Raw genomic sequence first — 25707 nt, 5'->3', positions numbered from 1 at the left:
ATTATTATTATTATTATTATTATTATTATTATTATTATTATTATTATTATTATTATTATTATTATTATTATTATTATTATTATTATTATTATTATTATTATTATTATTATTATTATTATTATTATTATTATTATTATTATTATTATTATTATTATTATTATTATTATTATTATTATTATTATTATTATTATTATTATTATTATTATTATTATTATTATTATTATTATTATTATTATTATTATTATTATTATTATTATTATTATTATTATTATTATTATTATTATTATTATTATTATTATTATTATTATTATTATTATTATTATTATTATTATTATTATTATTATTATTATTATTATTATTATTATTATTATTATTATTATTATTATTATTATTATTATTATTATTATTATTATTATTATTATTATTATTATTATTATTATTATTATTATTATTATTATTATTATTATTATTATTATTATTATTATTATTATTATTATTATTATTATTATTATTATTATTATTATTATTATTATTATTATTATTATTATTATTATTATTATTATTATTATTATTATTATTATTATTATTATTATTATTATTATTATTATTATTATTATTATTATTATTATTATTATTATTATTATTATTATTATTATTATTATTATTATTATTATTATTATTATTATTATTATTATTATTATTATTATTATTATTATTATTATTATTATTATTATTATTATTATTATTATTATTATTATTATTATTATTATTATTATTATTATTATTATTATTATTATTATTATTATTATTATTATTATTATTATTATTATTATTATTATTATTATTATTATTATTATTATTATTATTATTATTATTATTATTATTATTATTATTATTATTATTATTATTATTATTATTATTATTATTATTATTATTATTATTATTATTATTATTATTATTATTATTATTATTATTATTATTATTATTATTATTATTATTATTATTATTATTATTATTATTATTATTATTATTATTATTATTATTATTATTATTATTATTATTATTATTATTATTATTATTATTATTATTATTATTATTATTATTATTATTATTATTATTATTATTATTATTATTATTATTATTATTATTATTATTATTGACTGCTTCGAGTGCTATGGTTAAAACTGTGACTCCCGAGGTGATCCCCGGAGGCGAAAGAACGCTCCGGGGATCATCGAGGGAGTCATAGTTTTAACCATTGCACGAGTAAAAACAGTCAATATTTGTTTTATAACACCCCAAACATTTCTAAATACTGTACTATTATATTAAGTTACAGACCTGAATGCTACAATCCACGGACGACGCGAATACAGATTGCGAAAACTTTTATTGTGCTGCATGTAGTGTTATGAAATCCGAAATGGTTACAGACTATTAATTTATCATCCTCCTACATGCAACAGACGCCTGGGTACTGCACGCCGTGTGATAGTCTTCGGACTATCACACGGCCGTCGTCTAGTAAAACTAAGACATATCATGTGACGCGCTCTAAACCAATGAAAAGGCAGAATATTGGTCAGGGGTGTTATAATATAAAACATTGTGAGAAACGGCTGCCTCTGAAGTAACATAGTTTTTGAGAAAGAAGTAATTTTCCACGAATTTGATTTCGTGACCTCAGAATTACAACCAATTGAGCTCAAATTTTCACAGGTTTGTTATTTCATGCATGTGTTGAGATACACCAAGTGAGCAGACTGGTCTTCGACAATTACCAATAGTGTCCAGTGTCTTTAAAGGGTCTGGGTACTTTTGGTATGACACAAAACACAATGTCCACAGATTTACATTAAACTCACAGAGTTTGAAGATAATGATGGTAGAAAGCTTCCCTTAAAATATTACTTACTGAGGTGATGTAGTTTTTGAGAAATTAGTTAAACAAGTCACGATAATAATTTTCGTCTCAGTAAGGCACCAATTATTTCAGCATATATTGTAAAAGGTAATTTCGTGACATTGTCATGGTTTTATAAACCCTATTTACAAGCTTTTACTGTATCAACATGTAAAAAAAAAAAATCAAAAAATTGCTAAGCAGTTAACTGACAGACATCTAATTAATAATAATAATTTATTCATTTATATAGTGCAAATTCCAATATAATTTGTTTCAAATGCACTGAACAATAAAATATTAAGAAAATACAAGAAAATACACTTTAAAAAAAATCCATATGCCGCGCTATTACACACATTAAAATGAATCAAATCAATATCAAGTAATAATCAAATACCCCTGATTGACGCCCAAGAAAATGACAAAGGTCTACTTGAATGTCAAATAAAAAAAATAATGAATGTTTTTGATTCGTGCAATAATAAGAATATTTTCATTCGTTGAAAGATGGAATGTTCCATTCAACTCGGCTCCGCCTCATTGAATGGAACATTCCATTTTTCAAGGAATGAAAATATTCGCACCATCGCACTCATAAACATTTATTATTTGTATATCATAAGCCTGGTTGATTGATGGAATATTCCATTCAACTCGGTTTTTACCTTGAATGGAACATTCCATCTTTCAAGGAATGAAAAACATTTGCACCATCATTAAACATTCATACATCAATAGCTACGTTGAGCATTACATCTCATACGTGTTGTCAGGTATGTACACCAACTCTACAAACTCAAGTTTCTTCTGTACTGTTTGGAGGTCTTGGGCAATCAGTTAAAGACGCTGGACACTATTGGTAATTGACAAAGACCAGTCTTCTCAGTTTAGTGTATCCCAACATATGCATAAAATAACAAACCTGTGAAAATTTTAGCTCAATTGGTCATCGAAGTTGCGTGATAATAATGCAAGAAAAAACACCATTGACACACAAAGTTGTGTGCTTTCAGGTGCTTGATTTCGAGACCTCAAAATCTAATCCTGAGGTCTCAAAATCAAGTTCGAGGAAAATTACTCTCAAATTACTTCAGAAGGAGCCGTTTCTCACAATGTTTTATACCATCAACCTCTCCCCATTACTCGTCACCAAGAAAGGTTTTATGCCAATAACTATTTGGAGTAATTACCAATAGTGTCCACTGCCTTTAAAGAAACGTTACAGAATTGGTAAGAAACAAAATCGTGAAGATCACAGATAAAAATTACACAGCCTAATGATGATGATAGCAGTAGAAAACATCCCTTGAAATATTTCTGTCTGAAATGTCATATTTGATGAGAAATAACTTATCTAGTTTCACATTTGGAGTTTATCGCTCATTGAGCATTTTATTCTTCTTCTGAATCCTTTTTTTTGCATCGATGTCATGGAAAATGTGTAATTGCTTTTCGCTGTTTTCTCTGGCCCAATCGGCTGATCGCTCTCAAACTTCTCCAGATTTGTCAGTTAATGTATGTGACGGAGTACATTAATTGCTTACACTGCCAACAAATGTTTTGTAGCAAAACCAATTCTGTAATGTTCCTTTAAATTAAATAAATTTTTGGGGTTGAACAAAGAATTGACAAGAGTGGGATTCGAATCATCGACCTCCGGATTAACGTGCCTTTGTTCAGGGTGCCAGTCAGAAGCCATAAAAAACATTAACAAAATGTAATAAAATATATCAGTTTGTGGAAGAAAATTTTACAACTGTTCAACAGCAATTTTGAATGACACATTAGTCTGGAGGTCGTTGGTTCAAATCCAGCTCTAGTAAATTTTTATCTCATTTAATCTCCTACTTTTGGCCAATGTTTCTCTGTAACTCTGTGGCAAGTTTTCTTTGGGCGCAGCTCATTACTTACATGGTTTCGTAGATACGGCTCCCTCTGAAGTAACATAGTTTTTGAGAAAACGTAATTTTCCACCATTTGATTTTGAGACCTCAGAATTAGATTTTGAGGTCTCGAAATCAAGCATCTGAAAGCACACAACTTCGTGTGACAAGGGTGTATTTGTATTTTTCATTTATATCTCCCAACTTCAAGACCAATTGAGTTCAAATTTCACAGGTTTGTGATTTTATGCATATGTCGAGATACACCAAGTGAGAAGACTGGTCTTTGACCTTTGGTAATTTTACCAAAGGTGTCCAGTGTCTTTATGGGTTTTGATATCTTTTGTGGATCCAAGTTTTTGGAATATTCCTACTCATTGTGAATGAAGATGAACAGTAATATAATTTACTTGTAGAAGTTTCAGCTTCATCAGTTGTCAAGTTTTTGAGAAAAATAAGTGAAAATTACAGAGTAATATTTTCAGGAGATTTGCATTATAAATACGTTGTACATGCTAAAACAATTTTCGTCTCCTGAGACAAAAATTATTTTTTGCAGCATTGCTTTACTCATTTCTCAAAACTACAACACCTCAGCAAGTAGTATTTTAAAGGCAGTGGACACTATTGGTAATTGTCAAAGACTAGCCTTCACAGTTGGTGTATCTCAACATATGCATAAAATAACTAACCTGTGAAAACTTGAGCTCAATCGGTCATCGAACTTGCGAGATAATAATGAAAGAAAAAAACACCCTTGTCACTAGAAGTTGTGTGCGTTTAGATGGTTGATTTCGAGACCTCAAGTTCTAAATCTGAGGTCTCGAAATCAAATTTGCGGAAAATTACTTCTTTCTCGAAAACTATAGCACTTCAGAGGGAGCCGGTTCTCACAATGTTTTATACCATCAACCTCTCCCCATTACTCGTGACCAAGTAAGGTTTTATGATAATAATTATTTTTATCAATTACCAATAGTGTCCACTGCCTTTAACGAAGGACCAGTATTCTCACTCAGTGTATACCAATACATGCATTAAATAAAAAAATTGTGAAAATTGAAGTTGCAAGAGAAAAATAAAAGACAAAAACGTCCTTGTTGCACGAATTTGTGTGCTTTCAGATGCCTAAAAACAGCTTCAGGCCTGAAGTCTTTTAATATTTGAGTGAGAAGTTGCCTCTTTCTAAAAAACTATGTTACTTCAGAGGGAGCTGTTCCCACAGCCTACCATCAACAGCTCTACATTGCTCATACTAAGTATGTTGATATGCTAACAATTGTGACATGTTCCGACCTACTGCCGGCTTATGTATTGTTTTCATCAAGATTTGTATTAGTTTTATTATTAGCTGTTCCGACCTACTGTCGGAACAGGTGTTGTTTTCGTCGAGATTTTGATTATTTTTATTAGCTGTTCCGATCTACCGTCGGAACAGGTATTGTTTTTCAGGGTAATTTACTTTTTCAGTTATAGACTCCTTGGCATTGCAGATTGGTCTTTGGTAGCTGTGAGCCCATGTTGACCTTTACTTACAGGTCAGTCGGGAAGTGTGACCTTATACCAAGAGCTACACGACTTTTTTGAAACCTTTTTTCAGTTATAGATTCCTTGGGTAATTAAGAACATAATCCAAGCAAAACAACACGGAACAGCTTCGTGTTTGTTCACAAACACTTAATGTCTAGTTATCATTATTATTTGTTTCTCCCCAAAACCCCAAAGCATTTGTACACCTTTTTTTTGACACTTGGCAAATTGCCAAATGTGAAGGAATCAAATATTATATCACCTTGAACCTGAGTATATTAAGTTATAAAAAAATGTAATTTGGTTAACTTTCTTAATAAATTAACGATGTGCGCTTCATTTGCATATTCAATTAGTTAGTCTTTGCAGCACCATGTCTCAACAAGTAAAAAGTAGATTTTCAAACTTTTCTTCAGTTACACTCCTTAAGCATTGGAGATTAACCTTGGGTTACCATGACCCCAAGTTTACCTTTACTTCCGGGTCAACTGGAAGTGGGACCTGTCTCAAAAAGTACACAGAGATTTTCAAACTTTTTTTCATTTATAGACTCCATGGGCATTGGAGATTTGCCTTGGGTAACCGTGACCCCATGTTGACCTTAACTTCCAGGTCAACCGGAAGTTGGCAATCTACATAACTAATTTTCAATTTCTTTTCAGTTATAGACCCTTTGATTATTGAATATTGAACTTGAGCTGCCTCGAGCCTATGTTGGCTTTCACTTCCGGGTCAACCGGAAGTGGGACTCCATATCTAAAGAGCTACATGTACACCCTGATTTTAAATTCCTTTGCAATTTTAAACCCTTTATGCATTGAGGTTACAGTGACCCCATGTTGACCTTTTTTTCCCGGAATAAGGCTCCTACAGCATGTGGTTCTACTATGATGAGGATGAAAGTTAGGGTGATTTCGGGGTCAGGTTTAAAATGAGTTTGGGAACCAGTATCAGAATGAAAATTGAGCTAAGGATTTGTACAGGCACACTTAAAGACAAACACTGGGCATTTCAAAATTGAGGGTCTTCTATCTCAATGGCATGCTCACCATAAAGCTCTAGAGCGTTAAATCAGAACAAAAGGTCATGTGTTGCGTAACGCATGTAAAAGAACCCAGTGCACTTATCTATAAGAGAAGGGGTTCGACCCGGTGTTCCTGGTTGTGGCTGCTTAATGCGCCGTAGCACCTTGTAAACCCTTATAAGGTGCTAAATAATTGGGTCTCAGAATTCATCACTGCAATAATCTTTCTGAAAGTTTGTATATACTCAGCGCCTTGAGTACCTTGTTTGGTAGATACATGCGCTATATAAGACTTCGATATTAAAACAACACGGAGCAGCTTTGAGTTTGTTCACAAACAGGGTTTTTTTTTTTTTCAGCTATGTCCAACATGAGTGATCAGACTCGGGTCCTCCTATGGACCGTACCACGGACCTGCTCTTCAATACTTCTTAAGAGCTTGAGCAACATTCCCGATTCTCAGATGATCTTTGAGCTCTTTAGTACAGCGTACAACTTTGGTCCAGACAAACTCAGGCCAACATTCAACGACGTGGTTTATAACTACGAAGGTATTGAGCTAGATGGAAACGGCTTATTGCAATTACCAGGGTCAGGGTTCATGAGTTCAATCTGCTCCTTTGAGTGGGTCAAGCGACAACTTGAGGCGGACTACCAGGGTAAAAAGGTCATCATTGCTAAGGAGATGACCCCTTGGTTTAATGGGAGGTATGAGCTCATTCCAAAGGGCTACCGGCACGTGTTTTTGATAAGGAGTCCTTATAAGGTCTTCCCATCCTGGAAGAAACAGAAAAAAACCTTCTTCGAATCCATGGGTGGGAAGCTCAAACTGAGGATCCTGTGCTTGACCTGTTACCCCAGAACACTCACCCTGGACTGGTTTACAAGGAAATCACTGATCTGTGGCTTCACATCAAGGAAAACAACTTTGATACAGATCCCATCATCATAGACTCTGATGATCTGCTTCAAAATCCCAAAGAGATACTGTCAGCTGTTTGTTCAAGGGTAGGAATACCTTACAGCGACTCTCTTCTCTCCTGGGAAGCTGGAACAAGTGTCGCAGATCAATGGATGACCAGCTGTGAAATGAAGCGTATGTTTAACATGGAAAAATTCTTCCTGCCTTTCAAAAACACAACATGTTTCAAAAAGTCGGTGGTTCCTAATAACGAAACTCCTGACTTTGCAACCTTTCAACCTGATGTGCAGCGCTGTCTTGAGTATAGCATGCCTTACTACTTGAAACTGTTTGAACAACGGCTCAAATGTTAAACCATTACAAAAGCGTCATCACTTCAAGAAACAGCTTCACATATTCAAAGGCAGTGGACACTATTGGTAATAACTCAAAATAACTATTAGCATAAAACCTTACTTAATAACTAGCAATGGGGAGAGGTTGATGGTACAAAAAATTGTGAGAAACGGCTCCCTCTGAAGTAACATAGTTTTTGATAAAGAAGTAATTTTCCACGAATTTGATTTTGAGACCTTAGATTTATCATTTGAGGTCTCGAAATCAAGCATCTGAAAGCACAAAACCTCTCTAACATTATTATCTCACAACTTCGATGACCAATTGATCTCAAATTTTCACAGGTTTGTTATTTTATGCAAATATGTTGAGATACACCAAGTGAGAAGACTGGTCTTTGACAATTACAATAGTGTCCAGTGTCTTTAAAGGCGCTGAACACTTCTGGTAATGAATCCAAATAATTGTAAGCTTAAAAAAACTTACATGGTAGCAAGCAATGGAGAGCTTGTTGATTGTGAAAAACAGCTCCCTGACTGAAGTAACAGATGTTTGAGAAAGAGGTGATTTCTCAATCAAATAATAGAAGACTTTTTTAGGCATTCTTTCCAGGAAACTGGTCTTTGACAATTACCAAGGTGTCGGGTGCCTTTAACTTGTAAGCATAATGTAAAAACCTAACTAAAGATGAAGAGGTAGAATTTCTGGAAAAACAGCATAAAAGTTTAAATACAGCTGAGAAGTTTGAAAAAAAAACGCTAAAGAATTAAGTGATGCACTGTAATACTATGGACGTCTTTAATTCTTGGTCTTATTTATCTTTTAATTTGCTCTACATGACCATGTGTAATTGTAGTATGTAGTTAGTAAATGCTCTGTTGACAATGTTTTGGGTAAAATGGGCGACCATTAGTGTAGTGGCCGAGCGGTTAAGAGTACCGAATTCAAACTCTGGTGTTTCTGATCAGCAGAGTGTGGGTTCGATTCCCCTTGAGCAAGACACTTAACCATTGCTTCGTACTTCGGATGGGACGTAAAGCCGTTGGTCCCATGTGTTGTGTAACGCATGTAAAAGAACCCAGTGCACTTATCAAAAAGAGAAGGGGTTCACCCCGGTGTTCCTGGTTGTGGCTGCTTAATGCGCCGTAGCACCTTGTAAACCCTAATTGGGTCTCAGAATTCATCACTGCAATAACCTATCTTTCTGAAAGTTTGTATATATTCAGCGCCTTCAGCACCTTGTTGGGTAGATACGTGCGCTATATAAGACTTCGATATTATTATATTATATTATATTTATTTGTAAAGTTAGTTTGCCTGTAGAATTCTTGACTCATAAGTCTCTTTAAAGGAACGTTTAATTTAGTCTTAATTTAACAAGTCTAATTTCGCGTTTGGAGTTTATCGCTCAGGGAGCATTTTATTAATTTTTGTTTTGGCATTGATGCAATGCAAAATTTTGTAATCGGTTTTTCACTATTCTCTTTGTATACATATTCAGTTACTGGAACATGATTTGGAGCAAGGGAAAAAGAAGACTGTGAAATACAATGCACATGATAAGTACATGTATGACAATAATATATGTACTGTTTGTAGTCACTTTTAGTCTTTTTATTTCAGTACTGTTTTGAGTGAATCTGTAACCTGCTTTAAAGGGTGTATGTAACTTTTGTAGGACAAAAAACACAATGTCCACAGATTTACACTAAACAAACACAAATTGAAGATAATGATAGTAGAAAGCTTCCCTGAAAATACTACGTGCTGAGGTGCTGTAGTTTTGGGGAAATGAGTAAAACAATTTCATGAAAATAATTTTTGTCTCATGAGACGAACATTATTTTAAGCATAATTACAAACGTATTTTCATGACATTGTTTTACTCATTTCTCAAAAACTATAGCACCTCAGTAAGTAATATTTGAAGGGAAGCTTTCCACTATCATTATCTTCAAACCCTGTAAGTTTAACGTAAATCTATGGATATTTTGAAAAGGTACCCAAATCCTTTAAAGGCACAAGACAGTATTGGTAATTACTCAAAATAATGTTCAGCCTAAAACCTAACTTTGGTATTGTACAATGGAGAGCTTTTGATAGTAAAAAATGTTGCAACGTATGTTCTCACTCAAATATCAAAGTACTTTAGGTCTGCAAAGCATCTTTAGGCATCTGAAAGCACACAACGTTTCGCAAAAAAGGCTGTGTTTTTTTTCCTCTTCGATATTCTCTGGCAACTTCGATGACCACTTGAGTCAAAATTTTCAGATTTGTTACTTTTATGCATGATTACGTTGGGATACACCAAGTGAGAATACTGGTCTCTGACAATTACCAAAGGAAAGACTGGGCTTTACTGGGTTTCATTGTTTATACGACAATTTTGATATTAAATATTAAATTAAATAGTCTTCAATATTTGCAGAACAACTTCTTTCAATACTTAGAAGAAAGTTGATTATAATTTATTTATTTATTTGTCATTGGCTTTAAGGTTCTCTTACTGGTAATTATTTTGCACTAATAAACGTATCTCTGGTTTTGCTTCTTTAAACCGACAATGTGAGTAATTGCCTTCTTCTTCTCTTCTTGTCTCAACTCAAATTGATTCTTAATTTAGTTAAGATTTGCTCAAGGAACCACCCCAAGGATTTAAAGCCATTGGACACTTTCGGAACAGAAAAAAAAAGCTCACAGAATTACAAATAACTTACAGGGATTACAGAAGGTAATGGTGAAAGACTTCTCTTGAAATATTATTCCATGAAATGCTTTACTTTTTGAGAAAACATTAAAACAATTATCAGTTCTCGATATTTAGAAAAACAGATTTGTTTTAAATACATGTCATGACACGGCAAAAGGATGGCTGACCAGCTGAACCTTCCCCTTTCACTCAAATAAAACACCACCAGTAGAACCTGTGGGAGCGACTCAAATCTAGGGACTAAAATCTGGGAGTGTATACAAAAAATCATGGTTGACCTACCTCAAACCACAAAAGTTGACCTTTTTTTTTTCACCTCAATGCCATTTCTTTTCCCAATACCCTGATATATGACCTCTACTGTTCCACTGGAGTCCTATAGGGACTAAAATCTGGGAGTGTATACAAAAAATCATGGTTGACCAACCTCACACCACAAAAGTTGACCTTTTTTTTGTGTTCACCTCAAAGCCATTTCTTTACCCAATACCCTGATATACGTATGACCTCTACTGTTCCACTGGAGTCCTACATGTAGCTCTATGCACTGACACGCATCGAGGACCCTGTGTAGAATGAAGTGTTTAAGCATATTAAGGTATGTACTTTTTTAACTTCTCTCCCTCTCTGTATCTATCTTGCACCATTGTTGTCCCAGTCCCTCCATGCATTTGGGCCACTTATCCAGTGTTTTTTTGTGTGTGTATTGTTTACACTTTGCAATTGTTTGTTAGTGCAGTAGGTTCCGACCACATATTTTCGTTTTATCAATGTTTCATCAAGCAATTTTTATAACATTAAAATACCCTTTTTCTGCTGTATATAAAATAGTATCATGTTCAACTTCTCTCATTGATTTGTATAAGCCAGTATATTAGGAAACAAAGGCCCCCCCCCCCCCCGCCCCGGCCACATCTATTAGGTTAACTTTTTTGCCCTGGCTTGTGCTGCTGGCTCTATCGTATTTCTTGTGTCATTTTCATTTTGTTCTTGCGCTTTCTAACTGTTGCCACAAAAAGAAAAATTTTGCTCCTCTGGCCAATTTTGTAATGTTTGGAGTAAACTGCTTTCGAAGTTAAAAGCTATTCTTAAAATCATTGTTTCAAAAAAATTTTTGCCACTTAAACTTTGTTGACATTTTCCAAAGGATTAAAGCGGAGATCCTAAACCATGCAAATATGCTGTTGTTTTAACCACAGTGTGTTGTATATATATAGATAAATAGATACGGTAGATGCGGTAGATAGATAGATTGATAAAACTTTATAATCCCTCGCTGAGGACAACTAAAATGGCCTTAACAAAGAATTGTATGCAAATACAATACAGACGATCAGTAATGATGTACACGTGTAATACAACGTTTAAAATTACATTAAAATACACACACAAAATTCAATTAAAAACCCTACATAAAACAACACGAAGGCAATTGCTAATTAGGGATTAGAGACAACCACAGACAGCTCATCGCTCCAACTGCTCTTTGTACCATTTGATTCCTGAATGGCACAAATGAGCTGCTGTATCGCTGTGTTCTAATCCTTCTTTGTGAAAACCATTTACTTCTGGAGTTGGTGTGGAATTTGGAGAGTAGTGGCTGGGGTCAGAAAGGTTTGCGCATTATAGATGTTATACTACGCCTCTGCAGACCCTTGTTGAAGGCCAATTACTTTACTCGCTTGCTTGATTTTACTTTTCTAGCTTAAACTGATCTGATATTTCCGAAAACATCAGCAAGACAAAAAGGTGAGAACACTCTGTAAAATAGACTGGTAGAACAATTGCATGATCATTTTGTTTCGAGATGAAGTAAGTTGAGCTTGCGCAGAGAAAAAAAACGCTGTTGCAATTTACTATATTTTGATTTGGCACAAGCTTCAAAATTTAGTGGTTGTCTTGGGGTGTAGTGGTTTCAGCAATGAACTCGAGCTCTGGTATGGGTTCGAATCCCGGTCTTGGGGTGTAGTGGTTTCAGCAATGAACTCGAGCTCTGGTATGGGTTCGAATCCCGGTCATGACACTTGTGTCCTTGAGCAAGACACTTTTAAACCATTATTGCTTCTTCTTTTAGAGTACAAAGTCGTTTTTGGCTCAGTGCCAACGCTATGTAATACAATGTAGAAGTGTGTAAGTCTGCCTGTTCCTTTAATAGTACTTGAAACTTGGGGAAACCTTTGATGTCACTAAAAGCATTCAAAATGTGTAAAATTTGCCAAAATGTGTGATTTTTCTAAAAGAATTTCCTCTTCATGAGAACAGTGATGATACTCAACAAATCTGTACCGCATATTGCTTTCTAGAAGTTTAGATTTAAAGCGGTGGACACTATTGGATTCTAGACTTTTTATTGGAACGTCGTCCGGTTGTAAGAATTGGTAGTTGCGCTTCACATTCTCTTGTGTTAAATACTGGTACTCTGCAAGGTTGTGTCCTGTCACCACTTTTATATTCATTGTATACTCATGATTGTAAAGCAACCAACCCCAATTCGCTTGTTGTTAAGTTTGCAGATGATACTAGTCTAATTGGTTTAATTCAAAATGACGATGAAAGTGCTTATCGTGCTCAGATTACTTCTGTTGTTAAATGGTGCGAGGAAAACAATCTTATATTAAATGTAGACAAAACAAAAGAGTTGATTGTGGACTTCCGTAGGAAACATAAGAACATTAAAGAGCCTGTTTATATCCATGACAACGTTGTAGAACAAGTTGGTAGTTTTAAACTACTCGGTACGTACATTGCCAATGACCTTACTTGGAACATTAATTGCCATGAAATTCTGAAAAAGGCCCGTCAACGTTTATTCTTTTTACGTAAACTGAACTCATTTGGTGTTCTTAAGTGTATTTTAGTAAATTTTTACCGGGCTATAATTAAAAGCATCCTTTGTTCATCCATCATTGTTTGGTTTGGTTGTTTCTGCCAGTGATCTTCGCAAGCTGAATTCTGTTGTACGATCAGCAGAGAGGATTATCGGTGCTAGCCTGCTATCACTTGAATCAATCTATTATGACAGAATGTGTAAATGCACTACATGTAGGTCTATAATGCAGTCGACGAGTTTCACCCAGCAGCTGATTATTTCCAATTCCTCCCTTCTAACCGTTGTCTTAAGCATTTTAAAGGTAGTAAGCGGTTCATAGATAGTTTTTATCCTGATGCTGTTCGTGCTTTTAATGATAACTAGTTTGTTTTCTGCTTTTTGTAGCTTATATGTTTGTATATATTTTTATTCTAGTACTTTCTTCGCAATGTTTTTAAATGTATTTTGTGATTGTAATCTAGAGAGCTCAAGGTGCACTACAATTTCTGATGTTTTAGGTTTTTAACTTTTTAAAGTTGGCTGAATAAATCATTCTAATTCTAATTCTAATTCTAATTGGTAATTACTCTCACTTGGTAACGAGTAATGGGGAGAGGTTGATAGTATAACACATTGTGAGAAACGGCTCTCTCTGAAGTGTCGTAGTTTTCGAGAAAGTAGTTTTCCCATATTTGATTTCGAGACCTCAGATTTAGAATTAGAGGTCTCGAAATCAAGCATCTGAAAGCACACAACTTCGTGTGACAAGGGTGCTTTTTTCTTTCATACATGTAGTTATCTCGCAACTCCGACGACCAATCCGAGCTCAAATTTTCACAGGTTTGTTATTTTGTGCATATGTTGAGACACACCAAGTGAGCAGACTGGTCTTTGACAATTACCAATAGTGTCCAGTGTCTTTAACCATTGACACTTTTATAGACCAAAGCACCCACTCCAAAGGTGACTTATCCCATAAATGAAATTGCAATTATATGAGAATGAGTTATATTTTTTTACAAAGCTTCCCAGGGACATGCACATGTGCTTATTGGTTTTTTTGTAAAAACAAATTTCCAGACAACATTTGAAAACTAAAATATGCTGAACACCCCCAAAATGTTCATGTTTCATTTTCTTTTGGTTACAGTGTTATCCAAGATGTCCGATCAAACCAGAGTTCTAATTTGGGCGGTACCACGGACCTGCTCCTCAATTCTTCTCAAGAGCTTGAGCAGCATCCCTGATTCTCAGATGATCTATGAACTTTACAGTACGGCTAACTTCTATGGCCCAGAAAGAGTCAGACCTGCCCCGCCTGAGCCCACCTATGAAGGCATTGAGCTGGATGGCAATGGGTTATTGAAAGGACCAGGGTCAGGGTTCAAGAGTTCAATCTGCACATTTGAGTGGGTCAAGCGACAACTGGAGGCAGACTACCAGGGTAAAAAGGTCGTCATTGCTAAGGAGATGGCTCTGTGGTTTTATGGGAGGTATGACCTCATTCCAAAGGGCTACCGACACGTGTTCTTGATCAGGAGTCCTTACAAGGTCTTCCCATCCTGGAAGAAAATGAGGACAGAATTGTTGGAGTCCAGCGGCATTAAGATCTCGCCTGAGGACCCTGTACTTGATCAGATACCCAAGGAGCTCAGCCACCCTGGAGATGCTTACAAGGAAATCACTGATCTGTGGCTTCACATCAAGGAAAACAACTTGGATACAGATCCAATCATCATAGACTCTGATGATCTGCTTCAAAATCCCAAAGAGATACTGTCAGCTGTTTGTTCAAGGGTAGGAATACCGTACAGCGACTCTCTTCTCTCCTGGGAAGCTGGAGTAACGGTCGTAGATCAATGGATGGTTAGCAGTGCTTTTAAGAATTTGATGGAAAACACAGATTTCTACCAAAAGACTTTCAGGAACACCACATGTTTCAAAACACCAGTTCCTGAAAGTGAAAACCCTGATTTGTCAACCTTTTCTCCAGATGTACAGCGCTGTATTTACAACAGTATGCCTTACTACTTGAAACTGTTGGAACAGCGGCTCAAGTAGTAGGCCATTAAAAGCATCATCGCTTCACAAAGGTCTGAAAAGACGCTACCCCGGTACTACAATGAACTAATAACTTCTTGTTTTGAATCATTTCCTCTTTTTTTCTCTCTCTCTCATAAAAGGCAGTGGACACTATTGGTAATTGTCAAAGACTAGCCCTCACAGTTGGTGTATCTCAACATATGCATAAAATAACAAACCTGTGAAAATTTGAGCTCAATCGGTCATCGAACTTGCGAGATAATAATGAAAGAAAAAAACACCCTTGTCACACGAAGTTGTGTGCGGTTAGATGGTTGATTTCGAGTTCTAAATCTGAGGTCTCGAAATAAAATTCGTGGAAAATTACTTCTTTCTCGAAAACTATGGCACTTCAGAGGGAGCCGTTTTTCACAATGTTTTTTACCATCAACCTCTCCCCATTACTCATCACCAAGAAAGGTTTTGTGCAAATAATTATTTTGAGTTATTACCAAGTGTCCACGTGCCTTTAATGAATTTAAACTTTTTATTCAACCTAAGGTTTCAGTATCCTTAAAGGCGCTGGGTACCTTCTTTTTTGTCAAAGACCAGTATTCTCATTCTCACTTGGTGTATCCCACCAAAATGCACAAAACAACAAATCTGTGAAAATTTTGACTCAATTGGTCATCTAAGTTGAAGAGAATAATGACAGAAAAAACACCCTTGTTGCAAAAACTTGTGTGCTTTTGGATGCTTAATACCATGCTTCAGGCCTGAAGTATTTTATTATTTGAGTGAGAAATAACCACTTTGTACTTCAGAAAAGAGGGAGCTGTTGATCACAATGTCTAATATGCCTACATGTAGTATCAACAGCTCTGCACTGCTCGTTACCCAGTACATTTTATGCTAACAATTTTTTTGCGTAATTACCAGTGGTGTCCTGTGGCTTTGAAGAATAAACGTATCCAATAAGAACCAATACAAGTTGAACCTAGAGTTAAGTTTTTTAAATCAAATAAATGATGTTTAAATGCTTTGCCTCCAGTCGCGCTGGTCATGTGAGTGTGGGGAACCACACTCAAACCAAAGCATCCAAGCATGACCGTGTAGACATTGAAATTGAAATAGTTTATTGATAAAAATGTCATCGCAGCCAGAGGCTGATTATAAGACACTGGACACTATTCGTAATTGTCAAAGACCAGTCTTTTCACTTGGTGTATCTCAACATAATGCATAAAATAACAAACCTTTGAAAATTTGAGCTCAATTGGTCGTCTAAGTTGCGAGAAAATAATGAAAGCAAAAAACACCCTTGTCACACGAAGTTGTGTGCTTTCAGATGCTTGATTTCGAGACCTAAAATTCTAAATCTGAGGTCTCGAAAACTACTTCTTTCTCGAAAACTAGGTACTTCAGAGGGAGCCATTTCTCACAATGTTTTATACTATCAACAGTTTCCAATTACTCATTACCAAGTGAGGTTTTATGCTAATAATCATTTTGAGTAATTACCAATAGTGTCCAGTGCCTTTAAATCAATTTTTTTACAGATAAGAATACTTACAAATACCAGTATAAATACAAAAAATACATAAAATACAATGCATTATATGAAAGGAAAAAAAATTAAACAGTGATACATAATATGGCAATGCAACGACAACACTACATGTATATAAACCTTGATTGAATATGACAGAACCAGTCAACCAAAAAGCTGATAAAAAGTACAATAAACCAACCCAATCGTTCAGGTCGCTGTACGCTGCTAAAGATTTCTCTTCATGCAACGCTGATTTTGAAAGAATTACACTGGTTACCAGTAAGCAGTAGGATTAAGTACAGACTTCTGCTTTTAAGGTGTAAATCACGCACCAACAATGCCAATGCATATATTGACAATCTTCTCAACCCATAAAATCCTCGTGGCAAACTCCGGTCTTACAATTCTAGCCTCCATTGAGCCCAAATCATTCATGGGTAGTCAGACCTATAGATCTTTCTCACATGCTGCCCCACGCTTATGGAACAAATTGCCAGCACAAGTAAAAAAATCTTTTTCTTTAAAGCCATTGGACACTTCGGTACAGAAAAAATAAATAAAAGTTCACAGATTTACAAATAATTTACAGGGTTTACAGAAGGTAATGGCGAAAGACTTCTCTAGAAATATTATTCCATGAAATGCTTTACTTTTTGAGAAAACATTAAAACAATATCAATTCTCGATAGCGAGAATTATGGATTTATTTTAAACACATGTCATGACACGGCGAAACGTGCGGAAACCATAGGTGGGTTTTCCCGTTATTTTCTCCCGCCTCCGATGACTGATTGCGCCTCAATTTTCACAGGTTTGTTATTTTATATATAAGTTGTGATACACGAAGTGTGGGACTTGGACAATACTGTTTACCGAAAGTGTCCAATGGCTTAACCCAATTTAAATTAAAAAACTCAAGACACATCTTTTCAATCAAGTATTTGAGTAAATGCTTTTTTTTAATTACCTTTTTCGATGTTTTCTTAGATTGCATAATTGTATTATATTTCTCTACCATATGTTCTGGATTTCTTCTTAGCTTAGGCTTACAGTTCAGTTTTTGTTATTGTTTATATGTGTATGTTATTGTTTATAGTTAGCACCATGAGCATGTTGATGAGTTTGTGCATTTATAAAGTTATTCTTATATATTAATCATTTTTGTGTTTGAACAAAGAATTGACTGGAGTGGGGTTTGAACCAACGACCTCTGGATTAACGTGCCGGCGCTATCTAGCCCTATATTAAGGGTTACCCAGTCAGTTTCCCTTGTGGTTTATATTATAAATCATTACTTAAACGATGGGCCGATGTCATTCAAGGATGATCATTAAAAAAACTATTAACTTTTTAATGTCTTACTACAACGTGTTCTTTGTTTTTAACAATATTTTCATTACTTTAATAAGGGAATCAATGTGTGGTGAAGAGGTTTTCAACTAGTGGTTAAATCCCAACGAGGCCTGGTTCTTGATAATTTTACCATGACGAAGTAGAGGTAAATTATCAAGAACCAGGACTCGGCGGGTTTAAACTACAAGTTGAAAACCGATTCAATACACTTTGATTCCCATTCATAAATACCTTTTCGGTCAAAAACATCAACACATTTTGGTGGCGCGCTCTCCACCAATAGGAATAGCGAAACTTTCTGAGGTATTTATGTTGGTGTGTCGTGGCCGAGTGGATAAGAGCACCGCACTCAAGCTCTGATGCTTCTGTTCAGCAGAGTGTGGGTTCGAATCCAGGTCGTGACACTTGTGTCCCTGAGCAAGACACTTAACTATAATTGCTTCTCTGAAAAGAGCATGTTGGGTCTCGACGTTTCGAACAGTATACTCTGCTCGTCTTGTGAGATTATAATGGGGAAAAAAAACAACCTTGTCACACAAAGTAGTGTGCTTTCAGATGCTTGAACTCCGGACCTCAAAATCCTATTCCGTGGTCTTGAAACCAAATTCAGATATTTTAGTGGAAAATTTCTTCTTTCTCAAAAACTACGTTACTTCAGAGGGAGCCGTTTCTCACAATGTTTGATACTATTTAAACAGCTCTCCATTTCTTGTTACCAAGTAAGTTTTTATGCTAATAAAATTATGTTGAGTAACTATCGATTGTCCAGTGCCTTCAAGTGTAGCCCTCAACTTTGAGTGGACGTTCAGCCTTGTGATGCTAGGGTATCTCTCAAACAAACAAAAACCTCAAAAAAACATTCTATTAGCTCTTGGGCCGTGTTAATCAAAACAGTCTCTCACTTTGTGTATTTAAATCACTCACACTTTTTCAAAACACAATGCTTTCCCAACAATATGATTGTTACAGTCACACCAGGCCTGGAATTTCACAGAAGCCACGGACGCCTCCGTTGCCCTTGTCTTGGCCTTGGTGCCCTTACAAAAATTCCCATAGACTTTAAGATTTTCCAATGGAAGTGCCCTTTGCAAAATGAAAATGGCCTTGCCCTCTCAAAGATGAAATTCCAGGCCTGTCACACTGGAGTGTTTTTTTACCAGCACATATCCATGCCCTCCCAACCAGACCTTGAATTTAATGCTCTTGGCACTCGGCCATGACACTCTTTTATAGCTTGTGTTTTTGTCACATGAGAGTGAAACTGTTTTTAATTCAGGAGAAGTAACTATAAAACAATCTATGAATAGTAAACTCGCAGGTACAACCATGTATTATAGACATGTCTTGTGTGTGAGTTCAGGAGACGTAACAACAAGGTAGTTCAATAAATAAATAGTAAACTTGCAGGTAAAACCATGTATTAAATCTCGTGAAGCATGAACAATGCTGGGGCGTCATGGCCTAGCTGGTTAGAGCAACGCACTCAAGCTCAGAGTGTGAGTTCGAATCCCGGTCGTAACAATTATATCCCTGAGCAAGAAACTCAACAATGATTGCTTCTCTCCACCCAGGGGTAAATGGGCAGTGGATGACATCCTTACAAAATGTGGAGGAGGTAACTTTGTTTTAGCTCCAGTACAAACTGATTGGGACCAACTTGGTCCCTGAAGTTTGAATACGCATTCAAATAAGATCGGGCATACAACTCCAGTTTCATGCACTAGACTATGGCAATCCTAATAATAATAATAATGGCTTCTTAGACAGCGCTCAGGTCCGTCACGCAGTGACGCTTATGGCGCTTCAACATTATTACCCCTGGTCACTGGGCCTTAAATCATTCCTTAAACCATCTCAGCTCCCTGGGGAGTATACAGCCTGTGTCGCCAAATATGTAGCGCACTAAGCTAATCAATCACAAGAACCAACTCTGCCCTCACAGGTACCCATTTACCCCTGGGTGGAGAGAAGCAATTATAGTGAAATGTCTTGCTCAAGGACACAAGTGTCACGACCGGGATTCGAACCCACACTCCGCTGTACAGAATCACCAGAGCTTGAATGTGTTGCTCTTATCCGCTCGGCCACGACACCCCATCCCTTGACCAGCTCACATCATAATGTACATGTACTGGTACCACTGGTACACTAAGCACTTTCAAGGTGATGAAACGTCTTGGTCAAGCCTCCCCTTCACAGAAAGACTTCAAGCCATGAACTTATACAAACTAGAACAGAGACGACTGAGAGGTGACCTGATGTGGAAGTGTCGTGGCCGAGCGGTTAAGAGCACCGAATTCAAACTCTGGTGTTTCTGATCAGCAGAGTGTGGGTTCGAATCCCCAGCCGTGACACTTATGTCCTTGAGCAAGACACTTAACCATTGCTTCATCCTTCGGATGGGACATAAAGCCGTTGGTCCCATATGTTGTGTAACGCATGTAAAAGAGAAGGGGTTCGCCCCGGTTTTCCTGGCTGTGGCTGCTGTATGCGCCATAGCACCTTGTAAACCCTTAGAAGGTGCTAAATAATTGGGTCTCAGCATTCATCACTGCAATTACCTATTATTCTGAAAGGTTACATACTCAGCGCCTTGAGATACGTGCGCTATATAAGACTTTGATATTTGAACCTTTAAGCTGGTCAAGGGATTGGAAAAAGTCGATTGCAAGAAATTCTTAAATACATCCAGAAATAACAGTATGAGGGGCCACTCTTTTAAGGTGTACAAGCCTACTCTCAACAAAAACATTGGGTGCAAAAGGAACTTTATGATTGGTACAGTCTCCCACACCAAATAGTAAATGCCAAGACAGTGTCAACTTTTAAGAAAGAGCTGGATGCCTATTGGAAGGAATAAATGATAGGATATGGGGTCACAAAGGCATAAGCCTAAACAATTTCTCCCATCAAACGTAAGTGAGTTAGTACATGTAAGTAAGTAAGTAAGCAGTAGATTTGTTTACTTAGAACATTGCTGTCTGCAACTCAGAGATCTAACTTCCACACCTTTTCCAGACACGCATACTCAGGGTTTTGCCTCAACTTTTTGCAGTGACTGGACAACAGGACCACTTAGCTTGTCATTTCATCGGTCCGTCAGGTTTGTCAAAACTCCTTTTTCATATGAGGGGGTATGTTGCAACACTGTGCAAGCTAGCCACAGCACGTGGGAGTGTATTTTGACTGGTCCTCGGGTGTTTTAACCAAGCATTTGCAACAGGAAAAAACTCCCATTTAATTCCTTTGAGTTCCAGTGATTTTTTTGTTGTTGATTTTTTTTTTTTTCCCTCAAAACCTCCAAAAATGGAGAAGATAAAAAGATTTATAAAAATTACATCAAAAATACAAAATAAGGGACATAAACACACAAATAAAGTAACAGGATAACCCTGACACTCTCGGACGACCCCCAGACCATACTGACAATGTATGAAACAAAGGGATTGTCAGAACGATCTGAGTAGCAGACCGAGAGTATCAAGGTCATCACATTCAAGAAACAGATTACGAACCAAAACTGTTTTTACTATACACCAACACAAATGATTGACGCAGTTTACATACTTAAAGTCAGAGTTAAATTTCTGCCTGCAAGAAGGATTAATAATGCAGTTAAGCAGCAAAAAATCTTTGTGCCAGCTAAAACTGTTTTTAATTCTATCAATTAATGTATTCTTAAAATAAGCAAAATCGTCGCTGGCCTCGCAATTTAAAAGGTGGGCATAAAATGTGATTTTTTTAATGTGATTCAATGGGATTCAAATGGGTTCGATGGGACCCCCAGTGGATCCTATTGAACATGTCCCAAATTCCACACAAATCCCACTGAAACCCATTAATCCCATGGAATTTTTCAATGGGATCACATCATATCCCATTGATTTTTTTCAATGGAAATTTTTTCCTGGGATGGCCAGTGAACCATGGAGATTGGTTACACCACTAATAATACCAAAACTTATATTGCGCCTTAAAGCCATTGGACCCTTTCGGTAAACAGTGTTGTCCAAGGCCCACACTTTGTGTACCACAACTTCTATATCAAATAACAAACCTGTGAAAATTTAGGCTCAATCGGTCATCAGAGTCGGGTGAAAACAACGGGAAAACCCACCCTTGTTTCCGCGCGTTTCGCCGTGTCATGACACATGTTTAAAATAAATCCGTAATTCTCATTAACGAGAATTTATATTGTTTTGCTGTTTTCTCAAAAAGTAAAGCATTTCATGGAATAATATTTCAAGAGAAGTCTTTCACCATTGTCTTCTGTAAACCCTGTAAGTTATTTGTAAATCTGTGAACTTTTTTCTTTTTTTTCTGAACCGAAAGGGTCCAATGGCTTTAATCATGTAGACATGCTCTAGGGCGCTGAACATGGCATTAGTAATGGACAAATTGTTCCAACGACCCTATGTTTCAACCCCCTTTGTATGTTCTGACACCCCTTGTGTATTTTCCAAATCCTAAACCTAATCCTAACCCTAGCTTATAAATCATCAGTTTTTTTCCCCGCATAATAGACCCCTTACACAACGCGAGACGCTACAGGGACGCTGAGGTCTCGCACAAGTTTTACGCACAAAGAACCGCTATCAGCCAATCATTTGCCTCCTTTGACCCCAGTGAGGCACTTGTTGAGCCCAGTGGGGGCACTTTTTGAGAATATTTGTATTGGAACTTTGAAAAGGGCACCATACCACAGCTTAAATCACAGGGCACCACAGGAATTGCTTTGGGTGCCGTGTGTTATTTCGAGGTCTGGCATCAGTCACCAGGGAAAAACTCTGATAGTATCACAATGAAAGTGCAAATTATTCAAGTACATTTCTCAAGAACATGTTAAAGGCAGTGGACACTATTGGTAATTGTCAAAGACTAGCCTTCACAGTTGGTGTATCTCAACATATGCATAAAATAACAAACCTGTGAAAATTTGAGCTCAATCGGTCATCAAACATGCGAGATAATAATAAAAGAAAAAACACCCATGTCACACGAAGTTGTGTGCGTTTAGATGGTTGATTTCGAGACCTCAAGTTCAAAACTTGAGGTCTCGAAATCAAATTCGTGGAAAATTACTTCTTTCTCGGAAACTATGGCACTTCAGAGTGAGCTGTTTCTCACAATGTTTTATACCATCAACCTCTCACTATTACACGTCACCAAAAAAGGTTTAATGCTAATAATTATTTTGAGTAATTACCAATAGTGTCCACTGCCTTTAAATCTCCAAAATAAACGTTCTGGTAAAAACTTGATAAATTTGTAAGTTACCTTTCCATCCAGACCCCTCCATACGATGAGCGTACTGTCTTGTGAACCTGATACGAGCTCCGTTTGTGCTAGCTGACCTGTCTGCTCAACGATAGGGCACTGTATCCACTTGACGCAGTTGACTTTTCCTCTGTGTCCATTGAGGAGGCAATGAATTTGTCCGGCAGAATCGGGTCTCTGCGTTCAGATTAACAATGTAAAAAAAAGTCTTAAAAATTATATCTAATTAGGTTTTGTAATGTGAAGAGTACATGTACCTTCTAGATTTCTGTGGAATTCCCAAAAATCAGCTTTTTCGTTGTGGGTGTTTTGTGTTGTTTTGGGGAGGTTTTGGGTTATGAGTTTGGGGGTTTCTTTATGGGGGGAGGGGGATGCGAAGCTGGAGTCGTTTTTAGCTGCACTGCACTCTTTATTCACTGTTCTGCCTCGCATGCACACAGCAACCACAATACCAAATGGTGGACTCATGGAGGAAGGAAATATGTAGCGCTATTGATACAGCATACACAGGTACATGTAGTTGCGATAAACCTCCTGCCGAAGCAGGAGGGTTAAGTTATCGCAACTAGTACACAGGTTGCGCCAACTGCTTGTGCACGTGCGCACGTGTTGCATGCTGGGGCATTATCAAGATGGCTGAAATTGTAAATCAAAGTGTAATTCTAATCACTGTGTATATTAAAGGCAGTGGACACTATTGGTAGTTACTCAAAGTAATTATTAGCATAAAACCTTTCTTGGTGACGAGTAATGGGAGAGGTTGATGGTATAAAACATTGTGTGAAACGGCTCCCTCTGAAGTGCCATAGTTTTTGAGAAAGAAGTAATTTTCCACGAATTTGATTTTGAGACTTCAGATTTAGAACTTAAGGTCTCAAAATCAGCCATCTAAACGCACACAACTTCGTGTGACAAGGGTGTTTTTTTCTTTCATTATTTCGCTAGTTCGATGACTGACTGAGCTCAAATTTTCACAGGTTTATTATTTTATGTATATGTTAAGATACACCAATTGTGAATGCTAGTCTTTGACAATTACCAATAGTGTCCACTGCCTTTAATTCCCGAATAAATAAATGATTGTTTGAATCAGTGTTTGTTAATCATATATATCTGGCAGTATTTGAATCTATTTGTGTAGTGGAACGTTACGCTACAAATACTCTCACTATCACTGGGGGAAGGGGGCAGGCAGTTTTAGGTTTTCACTTCAGTCAGATACAATTTGTTTTTCTCGGATGATATGCTGAATTGAGTTACTGACTTCATTTCAGAATAATCAGTATTCACAATTAAATCAGTGAGTGAGTAAGCTTTTACACTTTACATTATACAACACTGACAAATTACAAAGTAAATTGCTGATTCCAAAAGGTAGGCACACTGCGCGGCGCACGACCACCGACATACTCGAACCTTTTGTGTCGAGTTGGTCAGCCCATGGTCAGCCACACAAAATGTGTGTGACATGCGCTGTGCATGATGATGATGATCAGATTGGAAACGGAAGATCGAGGCCTGAAAAATACATGTTTTCCTCAAAATACAAACTGTAAAATGCAAAATTTCTCACCTCAGGTTCATACAAAGCCACTGAATTACTTGTACCGAAAGCAATGAGTCCATTTAAGCCCCAGTTGACACAATGTGGGACTCGATTACAAGCACAACTCACGTAACTCGTTGTCACTGTGGGAGGCGCCATCTTGAAAAATACCCACAATGCACTTGGTCAAACAAACTTTGTTCAGGAACTTTTGTCGTCTGCTACTTGCAGGTACGCAAGTTGGTTGGTTGGGCGCCCAAAAGGACCAGCCGTCGATTTCACCAAACTCTTCCTAATTTAGGATTAATCTTAGGACTTAGGATGAGTTGAGTCCCGCATCCAAATACGTAAGGAAGCATTGAACCCGTCCTAAGTTAGGACGGGTTACTCGTCCTAACTCGAGTTAGGATTAATCCTAGAGTTTCGTGAAATCGGCTGCAGGACGTCCTGCCTTTTTCGTAACAAACAAGCTATCTCTCAAAATTTAATAAAATAAGAAATAAGAAAACTTGGGTGGAAACAAAATATCAATAAATGATTTTGGGGTTGAACAAAGAATTGACTAGATAGGGGGATTCGAACCAACGTCCTCCGCATTGATTTTCGGCGCTTTTCAAACTGATTAGGCTATCTAAATGCCTCAAAAATATTTAATGTAATTTTTCAATTTTGTTCGCGAGGCAGTTTGATAAATAATTATTCCCAATTTCATTATCTCCCAAACAAAATGCCTTAAAAGTTAAACAGATGCCATGAACTCTACTACCCTGGTCTTGGCCTCGGTGCCCCTTCAAAAGTTTCACATGGTCTTGAGATTTTTAATTTTAAACTGAAGAT

General features: G+C 36.3%; 2 protein-coding genes and 1 pseudogene across 10 annotated transcripts in view; 2 read left to right on the top strand and 1 right to left on the bottom strand.

Moving 5' to 3' along the window:
* Window positions 1-25026, bottom strand: part of LOC139948765 (elongator complex protein 2-like) — a 55485-nt gene extending 30459 nt beyond the window's left edge. For 7 of the 8 annotated variants that reach the window (XR_011787478.1, XR_011787477.1, XR_011787482.1 and 4 more), the window contains exon 1: window positions 23325-23457. The gene's annotated coding sequence lies outside the window, so the exon portion shown is untranslated. Of the gene's footprint in view, window positions 1-23324; window positions 23502-24897 lie in introns of those variants that run through there. The other variant, XM_071947083.1, reaches the window with a different exon arrangement.
* Window positions 2650-10170, top strand: LOC139948766 (uncharacterized; annotated as a pseudogene).
* LOC139948767 (uncharacterized) lies at window positions 10849-15436 on the top strand. 2 transcript variants are annotated; one of them, XM_071947085.1, is made up of 3 exons: window positions 10870-10909; window positions 12016-12060; window positions 14271-15436. In XM_071947085.1, the coding sequence occupies exon 3, from the start codon at window positions 14282-14284 to the stop codon at window positions 15179-15181; it is 900 nt and encodes a 299-aa protein (XP_071803186.1). In that variant the 5' UTR covers window positions 10870-10909; window positions 12016-12060; window positions 14271-14281; the 3' UTR covers window positions 15182-15436. The 2 variants fall into 2 exon arrangements, with proteins under 2 accessions (XP_071803187.1, XP_071803186.1); XM_071947086.1 differs by lacking the exon at window positions 12016-12060 and having other exon boundaries at window positions 10849-10909.
* Window positions 25027-25707: the final 681 nt, after the last annotated feature.

The sequence above is a fragment of the Asterias amurensis genome, chromosome 16 (genome assembly GCF_032118995.1).
Source record: "Asterias amurensis chromosome 16, ASM3211899v1".
Taxonomy (NCBI): Eukaryota; Metazoa; Echinodermata; class Asteroidea; order Forcipulatida; family Asteriidae; genus Asterias; species Asterias amurensis.
This window is presented reverse-complemented; position numbering and strand designations above follow the sequence as displayed.

What these genes read in the sequence shown, in the direction of transcription:
- LOC139948767 (XM_071947086.1), top strand. Translation starts at nt 14,282, where the DNA reads ATGTCCGATCAAACCAGAGTTCTAATTTGGGCGGTACCACGGACCTGC.